The sequence below is a fragment of the Notamacropus eugenii genome, chromosome 5 (genome assembly GCF_028372415.1).
Source record: "Notamacropus eugenii isolate mMacEug1 chromosome 5, mMacEug1.pri_v2, whole genome shotgun sequence".
Taxonomy (NCBI): Eukaryota; Metazoa; Chordata; class Mammalia; order Diprotodontia; family Macropodidae; genus Notamacropus; species Notamacropus eugenii.
The window spans coordinates 7,210,018-7,226,079 of NC_092876.1; the positions used below are offsets into that span (position 1 = coordinate 7,210,018).

At 38.1% G+C, this 16,062-nt stretch overlaps 1 protein-coding gene across 1 annotated transcript; it reads right to left on the reverse strand.

Annotated features, from left to right (window-relative positions):
- Window positions 1-216: 216 nt before the first annotated feature.
- LOC140507310 (vomeronasal type-1 receptor 3-like) lies at window positions 217-10,566 on the reverse strand. Its single transcript, XM_072615425.1, is given in 3 exon segments — window positions 217-384; window positions 386-1,170; window positions 10,347-10,566. Coding segments are annotated over 3 exon segments (1,173 nt in total).
- Window positions 10,567-16,062: the final 5,496 nt, after the last annotated feature.

A 16,062-nucleotide genomic window follows, 5' to 3' on the forward strand; every position in this document is an offset into this window, starting at 1 on the left:
TAGACTAAATGGAGACTATATATAATTTTCAGACTTTGAAACTCTATACAAATGCAAGTCATGATGATCATGATGATGATTATTGTTACCATTAATGTCCCTTTTAGTTTCTAAGCCACATGATTCTTTGATCCTATCATGTACTGACCTGCTCTCATCAGTTTCTTAAAGATATCTGCTTGTAAGAGTGGAAACGGAATATTGGGCAGTTGAATATCAAGGAAAAAGAGACTCTTGGAATCTTTTCTTTCCCCATAGTGAGTAGAAAAAATTGAGGATTTGGGAATCCTGGCTAATAAGCACAAATGGACTGATGGCTCGGAAACATGCAGCCAAGAGGGCTGATGTGGGAATCAGCCACTGATAATATTTATCAAAAAAAAAAGAGAAAAAATGACAAAAGAGAATTGACTGAGTAGAAAGAAACATAGGTGCTCACCAACACAAAAATGGTGCAGGTAGCTCTAATCTCAGGAGACCTTCTTGATAATTGATTGGAGCTGTGAATATGCTGGACTTGCTGATGATGTCTCTGCAGGAGAAGCATCAGGTATCCACTGGCCATGACCATAAAACCCACACACAGGAAGTTAGGAATACAGTATACAATTACAAATACTGAGAGTTTGAATGATGCTGGAGCAAGCTCTGTACAGAATCTTATATTCCATATCTTTGTGTTATTACTCCTCTCCATAAACTTCTCCATATTTATAAGCATAAAGCTATTCATCAGTATGTGTAGTATCCAGCAAGAAAGACAAAAGGGGATAATATAATCTGAGGCTTGAGTTTTTAGTTTTGGCCATAGTGAAAACTTAATGGGACTGATGATGATGATCTGAAAACCACTCAGAAAGCAAGCGATGGCAAGAGACACATTACGGACCACTCGGTGGAGGAAAAGAATCAGTTTACACCCCATACGATCCAGGAAATTTTTCAGCCCCAAGCTAGCCATTGTCTGAGGGACTCCTTTGGAAATAAGCACTATGGAGTTGGCCAAGGCCAAGTGGAAAAAAATGGAGTCTATGGGCCGCAGCCTGTTCCTATTTAGGAAACCGATGATATAATGGCAAAGGAGAAAGAAGTTTCCTAGTATACCTGCTCCTGTCTGGATGAAGAAGACAATACCTAGAACTAAATCAAGAAAAATGATTTTCACATTGACTCAAATAAAACTGTTCACAGAGAAAAAGGAAGGAAGGAGAAAGAAAAAAGAGAAGAAATAAGAAATAATTTTTTAATTTCAAATTGTGGGAAAAAATAAAATACTATTTAAAAAGAAGAAATGATGAGCAGGATGATCTCAGAAAAGCATGGAAAGACTTATATAAACTGATGTAAAGTCAAATGAGCAGAACCAAGAAAATATTATGCACAGTAGCAGCACCATTGTGTTATAATTTATATATAGTATATATATATATATACATACATGTATACATATGTGTATATATACATATAATTCGTATATATTATGCACATAGTATAGTATACATAAATATATAAAATAAACATACGTACATATACTATATATGATTTATATATACTAACTTAGCTATTCTCAGCAATACAATGATCTTAGACAATTTCATAGGGCTTATGATGAAAGATGTTTGCTCATTTCCAGAGAAAGAACTTGTAGAACCTGAATGCAGATCAAAGATAGCTTTTCTTTATTTTTCTTGAGATTTTTTTGTCTGTGTATTTTTTCCACAAAAAGGGCTTAATTGGAAATGAGTTTTGCATGACTACACATGTATGACATATGTCAAATTGCTTGCCTTCTCAATGAAGCAGGGGAGGGAGAACAAGAAGAAAGCAAATAATAGCAAGAGATACCGTATTATGTTGGTAGCTTTCTATGGGTACTACTGTCCCTAATAACTTTGCTAATAACTCTAGTTGTAGATAGAAACTCTGAAGATTCTGATGGACCTTCAGTTCATTTGACCATTGCCTTCTTGGACTTAAGTTAACCTCAATTAAGGAAAGAGTAAATTGAGGACAAAAAGAAGTATTATGCGTTCACAAAACACATGTTGACTTGATGGGACAAAGGCAGCTACCCAATCTTCCAAATGAGAAACTCACAACAGAGCAACTTCATTCACTGTAAAGAAGTGAGGTCCCAGGGGGTGAAGGCAAGATGGTACAGCAGAAGCTGGGATCTGCTGGAGCTCTCCCCCCAAATCCCTCAAAAAACCTGTAGACAATTACTCTAAACAAATTCTAGAGCAGAAGAAATAACAAAATGACAGACTGAAGAAAATTTCCAAGCCAAGGCAATTGGGAAGATTGACAGGAAGGTCTATCACACAGGGCTGACAGTGGAGCATAGTGTGTCACTATGCCCTGCATGAAAGGAGCTGGAACAGCTCTTAGTAGACTGAATCGCTGGTGACTGTTGTGGTTTCTGGACTTCTCAATACACAACACCAAAGACAGTTTATAAGGTCAGTGGAAAGGGTCTCTCACCTGGCTGAGAAGGAGCATGGTCCAGCCCCAGTCCCAGACCCAGCCCTGGCCCCCTCTCTGGCCTCAGCCCCAGGACTGTGACACCCACTGCTGAAGCAGAAGCTGCCTCTGGACCTCCTAATTTAAAAAAAGAGCCCAAAATTCAAATAATTGACTGGGAAGATGAGGGAATGGTGGGTGAAAAGAAACAGACAATAGATTCTTATGTTCTCAGTGAAGAGTTATTTTCTTACATCATCGATGACAAGGAAGATCAAAACATCCAACCAGAAGGAGAAAAAAAAGTTAAAGTTCCTTCATCCAAAGATTCAAAGAAAACTATGAATTGGTCTCAGACCATGGAAGAGTTCAAAAGAGATTTTGAAAATCAAGTAAGAGAAGTAAGTGAAAAATAGGGAAGATAAATGAGAGTGATGCAAGAAATCATAAAAAACGAGTCAACAGCCTGCTAAAGGAAATGCATAAAAAATGCTAAGGAAACTAATGTCTTTAAAATTAGACTAACCCAAATGGAAAAAGAGATCCAAAAAACTAATGAGGAGAAAAATACCTTATAAGAAGAATTGGCCAAAAGAAAAAAAGACGTCCAAAAGCTCACTGAAGAAAATAATTTCTTCTAAATTAGAATGGACCAGATGGAAGCTAATGACACCATGAGAAATCAAGAAATTATAAAACAAAATCAAAAGAACAGAAAAATAGGAGACAACGTGAAATATCTCGTTAGAAGAAGAAGTGATATGGAAAATGGACACAGGGGAAAGAATTTTAAAATTATTGGACTATCTGAAAGCCATAATAAAAAAAGAGCATAGGCATCATCTTCCAAGAAATTATCAAGGAAAATTGCTCTGATACTCTAGAATCAGAGGGTAAAATGGAACTGGAAAGAATCCACTACTTACATCCTGAAAGAGATCCCAAAAGGAAAGCTCCTAGGAATACAGCAGTTTCCAGGATTCCCACGTCAAGGAGAAAACAGTACCAGCAAGCAGAAAGAAACAATTCAAGTATTGTGAAAACCCAATCAGGATAACACAAGATCTAGAAGTTTCTACATTAAGTTATCGGAGGGCGTGGAATATGATATTCCAGAGGTCAAAGGAGATAGGATTTGAGGCAAGAATCACCAACCCAGTAAAACAGAGTATGATACTTCAGGGGGAAAAATGGAACTTCAATGAAATAGAGGACTTCCAAGTATTTTTGTTGAAGAGACCAGAAGTGATTAGAAAATTTGACTTTCAAAACAAGAGTTAAAAGAAGCCTGAAAAGGTAAACAGGAAAGAGAAACTATAAGGGACTTATTAAGATTGAACTGTTGATATTTCTAAATGAAAAGATGATATTTGTAACTCCTGACACCTTTCTCAATATTAGGATAATAGGAGGGAATATATATATATATATATATATATATATATATATATATACATATGTATATGTATATGTATATGTATATATGTGTGTGTATACATATATATATTTATATATGTGTGTGTGTATCATATCACATAAAAGAGGCAAGAAAGAGCTTTTACAATGGAGGGGAAGATGAAGGGGAATAAGGGAGCTTTCCTTTCCTTGTATTTGGCTTCAGGAGGGATTAGCATACAGACTCAATTGGATATGGAAATGTGTCTTACCCTACAGAAAAGCAGGGGGGAAGGGGATAAGATATGGGGAGAAATTAGAAGGAATGGCAGACTGAAGGAATGGGTAATCAGAAGCAAACACTTCTGTAGAGGGACAGGTTAGAGGAGAGAAGAGAATAAATGGAGGGCAGGACAGGATAGAGGGAGATATAGTTAATCTTTTACAACATGACTGTTAGGGAAGCGTTTCGAATGACTATACATGTGTAACCTATCTCGAGGTGCTTGCCTTCTCAATGAGGGTGAGTGGGGAGAGGGGAAAGGAGAGAATATGGAGCTCAAAGTTTTAAAAATGAATGTTAAAAATTGTTTCAACATGGAACTAGGGAATAGCGTATATACATATGTATATACACACACACACACAGAGGGAGAGAGAGAGAGGCAGACAATGGCATATATAAATCGATCTTTCCCTATTCAAAAATAGAAGGGAAGGATAAGAGGTGATAGAAGGGAGGTCAGATTGGAGGAAAGGGTAATCAGAATACATGCTATCCTGGGGTGGGAGGAGGGGGGAGATGAGGAGAAAATTTGAAATTCAAAATTTTGTGAAAGTGAATAATGAAAACTTAAAAGAAATAAATTTTTAAAAAGAAATAGTGTCCCCATTTGGCTTCAACATCTCTTGAGTCATTAGTTCTACTGATTCCTTAAAAAGTTAGGAAACTGTGGGCAGAGCCAAGATGGCAGAGTAGAAAGACACATATACTCTAGCTCTTCCCCATAACCCACAAAATACCTGTAAAAAATGACTCTCAACAAATTCTAGACCATCAGAAGCCACAGAACAACAGAGTGAAAGAGGTTTCCAGCCAAAGGTAACCTGGAAGGCTGACAGGAAAGGTCTACAGCATGGGATGCTGAGCTAAGCAGAGCCCAGCCCTGACCATGTAGGACTGGGAGGAACAGGACCTGAACAGACCTCTGGGCAGGAGGCTGGGAACAGCAGGGAGGGTCCCAGATACCTCAACTCACGAGCAACAAAAAAGCTCCAAAGGTCAGTGTGAGAGGGCTTTCCCAGCAGGGTGAGAGGGAATGAGTTCCTCCAGCAATAGCCCCAGGCCATGGCAGAGGCTGCTGCAGCAGACTGCAGGCAGTGACAGTGGCCAGGAAGCAACCTTGGTCCCTTGTCCAAGCAGCTCAGCTTAAAATCTCTGGCTGTAGGGAGCAACTGATCTGAACTTCAACCCTAAGTGAAGGCCCTGCCCCCACCCAAAGCCCCAAGGATATTGAGCAGCTGAGTCACATCTCAGCCTTGAACACAGCACTGGGGAAAGGAGGGACAAAAGAACCATCCTCTTGACAAAGGATTCAGAAGTCAAGTAACTGGCTGGGAAAATGACCAAAAAAGGGAAAAAAGTAAGACCATAGAAGATTACTTTCTTGGTGAACAGGTGTCTCTTTCCATCCTTTCAGATGGGGAAGAACAAGGCATACTGTCACAGGAAGGCAAGGCCCCTACCTCCAGGGCCTCCAAAGAGAACATAAACTGGTCTCAGGTACTAGAAGAGCTTGAAAAGTGAATTAGCACCTTGCTAAAGGAGAACCAAAAAAATGCTGAGGAAAATAACACATTTCAAAAAGAGGCTAACTCAATTGGAAAAAGAGATCCAAAAAGCCAACGAGGAGAAGGAGGCTTTAAAAAGCAGAATTAGCCAAATGGAGGAGAAAGTTCAAAAGCTCACTGAACAAAATAGTTCTTTGAAAGAGAGAACCGATTACAGCTAATCTTGGGGATAAAGGCCTCATTTCTAGAATATATAGAGAACTGAGTCAAATGTACAACAATACAAGTCATTGCCCAATTGATAAATGGTCAAAGGATATGAACAGGCAATTTTCAGAAGAAGAAATTAAAGATATCTATAATCATATGAAAAAATGCTCTAAATCACTTTTGATTAGAGAGAGGCAAATCAAAACAACTCTGAGGTACCACACCACACCTATCAGATTGGCAAACATGACAAAACAGGAAGATGATAAATGTTGGAGAGGATGTGTGAGAGTTGGAACACTAGCTCATTGTTGGTGGAGCTGTGAGCTCATCCAACCATTCTGGAGAGTGATTAGGAACTATGCCCAAAGGCCTACAAAAATGTGCATACCCTTTGACCCAGCAATATCGTTTCTAGGATTGTACTCCCAAGAGATCATAAAAATGGGAAAGGATCCCACATGTACAAAAGTATTTATAGCAGCACTCTTTTTAGTGGCCAAAAATTAGAAATGAAAGGGATGCCCATCAATTGGGGAATGGCTGAATAAGTTATGGTATATGAATGTAATGGAATACTATTACGCTATAAGAAATGATGAACAAGAAGACTTCAGAGAGGCCTGGCAAGACTTATATGATCTGATGCTGAGAGAAAGGAGCAGAACCAGGAGAACTTTGTGCATGGCAACGACCACAGTGTGTGAGAGTTTTTTTCTGGTAGACTTGGAACTTCATAGCAATGCAAGGGCTTAAAAAAAAATCCCAATGGTCTTCTAAAGTAAAATGCCTTTCACATCCAGAGAAAGAACTATCGAATTCAATCGCAGAACATAGCAAATCATTTATTTTAATTATGTTTTCTTTTGTTATATGATTTCTCCCATTCATTTTCGTTTTTCTTCAGAGCATGACTATAGTGAAAATGTATTCAATAGGAATGCATGTGTAGATCCTATATAGAATTGTATGCCATCTTGGGGAGAGAGTGGGGAGATGGAGGGTAGGTAGTGGGAAAAAGCTTTATGGTAGTGATTGTAGGACACTAAAAATAAATAAAATTAATAAAAAAAGAAAGAATTGAGTTCAGAGAATTGAATGACTATGAGATAAACCAACCAGTTAAAAAGCAAAACCAAAAGTTTGAAAAAGTAGAAGATAATGTGAAACATCTCATTGGAAAAACAACTGACCTGGAAAATAGATTCATGAGAGACAATTTAAAAATTATGGGGCTAACTGAAAGCCATGATCAAAAAAAAAACCTAGAAATTATCTTCCATGAAATTGTCAAGGAAAATTGATCTGCTATTCTAGAACCAGGGGGCAAAATAAATATTGGAAGAATCCACCAATCACCTCCTGAAAGAGACCCAAAGAGAGAAATTCCTAGGAATATTGCGGCCGAATTTCAGAATTCCCAGGTCAAGGAGAAAATACTGCAAGCAGCTAGAAAGAAACAATTCAAAAATTGTGGAAATGCAATCAGAATAACACAGAATCTGGCAGCTTCAACATTAATGGATCGAAGGGCTTGGAATAAGATATTCCAGAAGTCAAAGGAACTGGGATTTAAACCAAGAATCACCTACCCAGCAAAACTGAGTATAATACTTCAAGGGAATAAATGGTCATTCGATGATATAGAGAACTTTCAAGCATTCTTGATGAAAAGTCCACAACTGAAGAGAGAATCTGACTTTCAAATACAAGAATCAAGAGAAGCATGAAAAGGTAAAAATGAAAGAGAAACCATAAAAGACTTTCTAAAACTGAACTGTTTACTTCACTACATGGAAAGAAAATATTTGTAAGTCTTGAGATTTTTCTCAGTATTTGGGTAGGAGGAGGGATTGTACACACACACACACACACACACACACACACACACACACACACATAGACAAAGAGTATAGATTGTGTTGAATCAGAGAGATGATATTCACAAAAAAATAAAATAAAAACTAAGGGATGAGGGAGGAAAATACTGGGAGGAGAAAGGGAGAAATGGAATGGGGCAGGCTCTAACTCATAAAAGAGATAAGAAAAATCTTCTTCAATGGAGGAGGAAAGGGAGAAGGGGAGAGGGTAAAGTGAATCTACTGTCTCCACATATGGCTTAAGAAGGGAATAACATGCTCACTCAATTCGGTATGAAAATCTATCTTACACTACAGGAAAGTAGGGGAGTAGGTAACAAGTAGGGTGAGGAGAGTGATAGAAGGGAAGACAAATGGGAGACGAGATTAACTAGAAATAAACACTGTGGGGAAGGGACAAAGTCAAATGAAGGAATAAAAAAACAAGCAGGGATAGAGTAGGACAGAGGGAAATATAGTTAGTATTACACAGCAAGATTATTATGGAAGTCTTGCAAAACGACACATATTTAGTCTGTATTGAATTGTTTGCCTTCTCAGTGGTGATGGGTAGGGAGGGAGAGAAGTTGGAATTCAAAGTATTAGGAATGAATGTGGAGAATTATTGTGGTGTATAACCAGGAAATAAGAAACTCAGATAATGGGATACAGAAATTTATCTTGCCCTACAAGAAAAGAGAGAAGATGGGGATAAGGGAAGGGTGGGGTGTGATAGAAGGGAGGGTACATTGAGGGTGGGGTAATAAGAGTGTAAGGTATTAGAAGGTAGGAGGAGAGGAGAGATGGGGAGAAAAATTGGACATGTTACAAAGTAAGGTAAAAACAATGAGTATTAAAATAATTTACTGAATTAAAAATATACACATATATTTTTTTAAATGTTAGAAAACTTCTTACTATTACCACAGTACCTTCAGCTACACAATGTCTAGAAATAAACTCCCAAAAGTTTAACTTATTGAAATAAGGACTAGCAGGGTATTCCAATGCAGTCTTTCTATAAACACCAGGAAGGGAAGATGAGTATTCTCTAAGGATGGGGCTACATTGACTAGTATTGCTATTATAACTCTTAAAATTCTTATTGCATTATATATGGTGGGGAAAATAGGATAACTTAGGGTATTAAAAAATGGTCTGTGCATCCTACCTACAATGTACTCCTTTTGATGAGAAAGAAAAAAAGGAAGGAAGGAAGGAAGGAAGGAAGGAAGGAAGGAAGGAAGGAAGGAAGGAAGGAAGGAAGGAAGGAAGGAAGGAAGGAAGGAAAGAAGGAAGAAAATTTTCTAACATTCCTGGAGATCATTTCCTATTTGGAAATTCAGACTTGTGATCCTCACCATGATTGTATTTTCTGAATTTTCCTTTGGTAGTGAGTGGAGGACAGATATGTAAACACTAAAATTCTGCATAAGAGGAGCACCACAATTTACCTAGTCCATTAGGAGACTTTTTTCAGTTTACTAGCTGTAAGCAATGAGTCTAGGAAACTGCATGTTCAATTTTAACCCAAAAGTTTAAAATGGAATCAACAAAAATAAAATTAAAATTGAACGACCTGAACAGAAAATAAAAGAAACTAGATCTGAATACAAATATAAAGAAAGTTTAATGGAAAGAAAATATGTTACTTAAGTAAACACGGAGGGAAAATTATTAACCATGTGTTGGAGCAAATGTATGTAGATATATTTAGAAACAGAGGAATCATATGCCATACATAAGAACTTATTGCAGCAAATAAAGAATGGTTCTAAGGATAACGAAACAATTCATAAAGAAACTTTTAAAATGTATTCTGCAAGTAATTCAGTGAAAGGTAACATATAAAAGGATAACACATTACTTCAGATATCAACAGCACCAGTACCAAATATAAAAATCACTAGAATGTCATGAACATGGAAAAATGAGTAAAACTTATCACAGTGAAAACTCATGAGAATAAAAAGAAATTTAATAATGAAAATTTTGTTCAGTATTAAAGAAACAGTATGATGTACAGACAAAAAACAGGACAGCGAAAAATAATCAAGAAACCAATAGAAATTAAGCCAACATAGGAAATAAAGCAATGTAAAGAAAGAGTTAAATAAGGAAAGACCAATATGAAATGAAAGTTAATTACCAAAAATAGTTTTCTTTCAACAAAAGGAAATGGCCAAAATTTTGAAGTAGAAAGGGCAATATAGAACAAGATTAAAGTAAAATAAAAATGATCCAATATGTATTCCATAAAGTTGGATAATATAAATGAAGTTGATAGTTTTAGTTTCAAAATTTCATACTCAGAGAGAGGTGGAGCCAAGATGGTGAAGCAGAAAGACACACATATGCAAGGTCTCCCTCACAGCCCATAAAGTACCTGTAGAGAGGGACTCTCAACAAATTTTGGAGCAGCAGAAGTGGAGAACAACACAGTGGAGGAGATTTCCAGCCCTGGGTGACCTGAAAGGCCCACAGGAATGTGGGTTGCACCAGACGTGGAGCCGAGCACAGAGCCCAGCCCAGCCTTGGCCCCGTGATGCGGGAACAGCCCTTGGGGGCAGAATCTCCAGCCGTGGAATCCCCAGTCCCAGCAGCAGCAGGTTCTAAGATCCCTCAACCCACAGGCTCCAAAGGTCAGTGAGTGGGTTTTTCCAGAAGGGAGAAGGGCCTTCCCATAGCTCCAGCAGCAGGCAGCCGACTCAGAGGCTACTCGCAGCAGCCGCATATATTTTTGGAGCGTTAAAACCCCTGGGGGCACTGAAGATTGATTCTTGCCTCCACCCAGTGTGGAGGCCCTGGGGGAGCTGGTCTTCGTCTCGCACTGAATGTGGTCGCTGCCCATCCAGCTTATCTGAAAATCAGCCCCCAGTGCTGACTTGGGAACTGGAGGCCAGGTGGCTATGGAGACTTATGTACAAAGATACTGGGCACAAAAATCTCTCTCTGCGTCCAGAGCAGTACACTCTTGATCGTGCCACATTGGAAGAACTGAGATCTCACAGATTCCCAGAGTATATCCTACTCTTGACAAAGGACCCAAAAGTCAACTAACTGGTTGGGAAAATGCCCAAAAAAGGGGAAAAAAATAAGACTATAGAAGGTTACTTTCTTGATGAACAGATATCTTCTCCCATCCTTTCAGATGAGGAAGAACAATGCTACCATAAGGGAAAGACATAGAAGTCAAGGTTTCTGTATTCCAAACATCCAAAATAAATATTCAGTGGGATCAGACTATGAAAGAGCTCAAAAAGGATTTTGAAAATCAAGTAAGAGAAGTGGGGGAAAAATTGGGAAGAGAAATGAGAGAGATGCAAGAAAAGCATGAAAAGTGGGTCAACAGCTTGCTAAAGGAGACCCCCCCCAAAAAAAAAAACACTGAAGGAAATAACACCTTTAAAAATAGGCTAACTCAATTGGCAAAAGAGGTTCAAAAAGCCAATGAGGAGAAGAATGCTTAAAAAGCAGAATTAGCCAAATGGAAAAGGAAGTCCAAAAGATCGCTGAAGAGAATAGTTCTTTAAAAATTAGAATGGAACAGATGGAGGCTAATGACTTTATGAGAAACCAAGAAATCACAAAACAAAAACAAAAGAATGAAAAAATGGAAGATAATGTGAAATATCTCATTGGAAAAACAACTGACCTGGAAAATAGATCCAGGAGAGACAATTTAAAAATTATGGGACTGCCTGAAAGCCTTGATCACAAAAAGAGCTTAGACAGCATCCTTCATGAAATTATCAAGGAAAACTGCCCTGATATTCTAGAAGCAGGAGGCAAAATAAGTATTGAAAGAATCCACTGATCCCCTCCTGAAAGAGATCCTACAAGAGGAACTCCTAGGAACATTGTGGCCAAATTCCAGAGTTCCCTGATCAAGGAGAAAATATTGCAAGCAACTAGAAAGAAACAATTCAAGTACTGTGGAAATATAATCAGGATAACACAAGATCTAGGAGCTTCTACATTAAGGGATAGAAGGGCGTGGAATATGATATTCCAGAAGTCAGAGGAACTAGGACTAAAACCAAGAATCACCTACCCAGCAAAACTGAGTATAATACTTCAGGGGAAAAAATGGTCTTTCAATGAAATCGAGGACTTTCAAGCATTCTTGATGAAAAGACCAGAGCTGAAAAGAAAATTTGACTTTCAAACACAAGAATGAAGAGAAGCATGAAAAGGTAAACAGAAAAGAGAAGTCATAACGGACTTAGTAAAGTTGAACTGTTTGCATTCCTACATGGAAAGACAATGTTTGTAACTCTTGAAACTTTTTTCAGTATCTGGGTAGTTGGTGGGATTACACACACACACACACACACACACACACACACACTCACACACACACACAGAGCACAGGGTGAATTGAATAACATGGGATCATATCTTAAAATAATGAAATTAAGGGGTGAGAGAGAAATATATTGGGAGGAGAAAGGGAGAAATGGAATGGGGCAAATTTTCTCTCATAAAAGAGTCAAGTAAAAGACTTTTCAGTGGAGGGGAAAAGGGGGGAGGTGAGAGAATAAAACATGAAACTTACTCTTATCACATTTAACTGAAGGAAGGAATAAAATGCACACTCATTTTGGTATGAAACCCTATCTTACAATACAGGATAGTGGGGGAGAAGGGGATAAGCAGGGTGGGGGGATGATGGAAGGGAGAGCAGTGGGAAGAGGAGCAATCTTGGGGAGGGACAAGATCAAAAAACAGAATAGAAGAAACGGGGGGCAGGATAGAATGGAAGAAAATATAGTTAGTCTTACACAACACGACTATTATGGAAGTCATTTGCAAAACCACACAGATATGGCCTATATTGAATTGCTTGCCTTCCCAAAGGGAATGGGTGGAGAAGGAGGGATGAAGAGAAGCTGGAACTCAAAGTTTTAGGAACTGTTGAGTACTGTTCTTGCTACTAGGGAATACAGGTAATGGGGTATAGAAATTTATCTTGCCCTTCAGGACAAAAGAGAAGAGGGGGATAAGGGAAGGGATGTTGGAAGGGAGGACAGATTGGTGATTGGAATAATTATAATACTCAGCGTTTTGGGGTGGGAGGAGGGGATAAATGGGGAGAAAATTTGGAACCCAAAATTTTGTGGAAATGAATGTTGAAAACTTAAATAAACAAATCTAAATACAAAAAAAAATTCATACTCACCAACTGACTCAGGCACATTTTTATAATTTATGTTATTCATTTTAATGTAATTTTAGTTTAAGCAAAGAGATTTTAAAAGGAGAATGATACTACTCCAGAGGACAAAAAGGCGTGAACAGTCTGGCAGGCATAAGAAATCTTACTTAGGTGGTTCACCTCTGGTGTACTGGATTCATTTTCATCCATAAGTGGTTTCAGAGGAATTGTTGGGGAAATTTTAATCTTGGTTCTGGGAGAAAGCAGGGGCAATCTTACCACCTGTTGTATCTGTGAACTTGTAGTTAATCATTTCAGAGACTATCTGAAAAAGGAAAGAGTAAGATTATTTATTTGAAAATACCATCAGTGTCACTCACTGGAAAGTGAATCTCCAATTCAAGAATTTGTTTTTCTAATTCTTGTGAAAGTGAACTGAAGATAAAAACTGAAAATAAATAAATTATATATTTAAAAATAAGAATTTTTTTCTCTTTAGGTAGAAATCTGGCCCCAATATCAAGCCCTTTCTCAATAAGTTACATACTCAACAAGCAACATTCTATGTAGAATGCAGTCCAACAGCAATAGTAATAACCCAAGAGAATCACACACACGCACGCACACACACACGTCAGATTGTGTTATGCTAATGCATATATGTATACATAAATTTACATATATTTGTGAAATTGTGTTATGTTAAAACCATTTTAAAAAATTTACTTCTGATAAGTACAAGAACTGGATCATGACAATATTACTAAATGCTTCCGATCTTGATTTTATTCATCATAATTTCCTATCCATCAGTTGTAAAGTACGTATTATATAATGCTTACTTTGTGACAAGCTGTCTACTAAATTCTAGGAGAAAAAAGGTGAAAGACAGTCTCTGTTTTCAAGAAGCTCATAGTCTATTGAGGGAGAAAATAGGAAAATATTTGGAAAAGGAATAATTAGATACAGTAACAGGAAAAAATAGACATACTAAATAGAGGGAAAGCACAAGTATTGAGGTAATAGGGAAAGGTTTCTTGAAGAAATGGGAATTTAACTACAACTTTGATGCAGTTTCAGGTTTCTGGGAACCCCAAAATATTAGGGTACAGGGCAACATCCACCTGGAATGAATTCACACATTCGTACCTTCCAATTGAGGAGCACTTTGTAGTAATGCCAGTAAGAGTGGGCACACTTCCTAGTGAACCTGCAACTTAATAGGGACCTGTCTGATACTTATATAGAAAAAAAAATACAGTGAAAAGATCTGGATAGGATGAAGGAGTGATCAATAACCTGGGGTGGACCAGGGCAATAGTAGAAGGAGTAAAGTAGTCAGGGAGGGCGGAGAGGACTGTGAAAGAGAATTAAGTGAGCTGGGGTGAGCAGAGAGAAACTGTGAAAGGACTGTCAAATATCTAGATGGTCTGACATGGGCCAGATGCCTTGGGCAAGATGCCAGAGATCTGGGTTGCTCAACGTATGGGAAAATATACACTGCATTACTTTCAAAGACTTGGTCTTTTCCTTTTAGGGGTCCAGGTCCCATCACCCCCATCAACTTGAAGGTGTGAGAAATGATGAATAAATAAATTGGGGAGAGATTCAGAGCTCTCCTCTTCTCCTAAAATTCTTTAAAAGTCCAGTTCTTCAGAAGGTCATTACCGATACTGAGATGATATTATCTCTTCAATCTTGGTCAGACCCCACTCAACCTTAAAAGAAATTTATTCTGAGTTGGGGAAGTCCTTTGTGTTCTGCTTAGAGCGGAGTATACATTATTCGAATTAATTAATTAATTATTAATGAATAACTTATTATAGGTGGTCTGGTATGTGGTATAGAGATACTTTCCCGATCTTAGAGGTACTCAGTCCTTCTTTATAGAATAGCTTACCTCCAATCACTTTAACTAATTATATTTGATTGTTGTTTGCTGGACAGCTTACTGTTTTGAAGGGTATAAATCTGCAAAAATGATTGTCTTTGGTCTAAGAGCAACACCAAAATGACCATTCCTTTATTAGTACCCTGCTGGCCTTATCAATAAAATGATTAAACTACCCAGAAACTGTGTCTCTTGAACTTTTTCAAATGTCACAAGAGGAAGGAAAAGCAACAGAAGAAAGAGAGCATCAACAAGAGACAGACAAAGTCCTCACAGGTTCCTCAAAACAGGAATATGAGAGAGAAGCAATAGATACCAGAGCAGCTCAGAGCAGAGAGAGTAAGTCTACAAAAAGAAAGGAGATAGGAAGAGAAAGGGAGATGAAAAGTAGGGAATGGAGGTTAGAAGAAGCAAAAGCTTCAGTCAGCCAGGAAAGATGTAATAGAATGTAGAGAAGATAGGAACAGAGATTTGATAGATTTTTACAAGCCAAAAAGACCAGAGAAGTCATATCAGGAGAGTGGGGTTTGGGAAAGTTCCCCTGACAACATATGCTGAATAACAGAGCTGTCAAGTCAGGGACAACAGATAAGGGACATTGAAAAATCACCTGTGAGACGCGATGAGTTCATGGAGGAAGACAGAGAATCTCAGTAAAGACAGGGATATACTAAGATACCAATAAAAAATTCCAAGGTCTGTTCCACAATCTTTTCAAGGTCCCGTTTTTGTTCCCAGGCAAGCAGGATCTGAACAACACTCTAACTCTCTAATTGTCTCCTAGAAGAGATTTTGCTTATTTGTTTTTAAGCCCCTAAATGTAAAACTGGATTTAAGAAGACATTCACCTGATTGTTCTCTGTTTCTAACGTGGAGGGAAAGCCTGCACCAAACAGATTACATCCCTTTGTAAGTGTGTTCGCACAGGCAGAACCTACTTATAAGACCATCTGCCTCCAGAACTGTGATTATCATATCACAGGCAGGACTAGACATTAATCCACAAGGGGGAAGAGGATGTGTCTAAAAGAATGAACTTTGGTGCCACATGAAAATGTCATCAAGAATTCCTACTGACTGAGAATTCCCCATCTGTAATTACTAGTGAGTAATGACAATGGCCAAGTCATCAAGTAAACTCAGAGGACAGGAACTTTTCTGGCTTCCAGGAGAGCAGAGGTGCAGCTGCTAAAGAGTTTGTTCCAAGCAGAGAAAAAGAACTATGAACTTGTTATGGGGACTTCCATCAGTAACCTTGGCTTGTCCTGAGGGATCTCAGGCATTTGCATCCACACTTT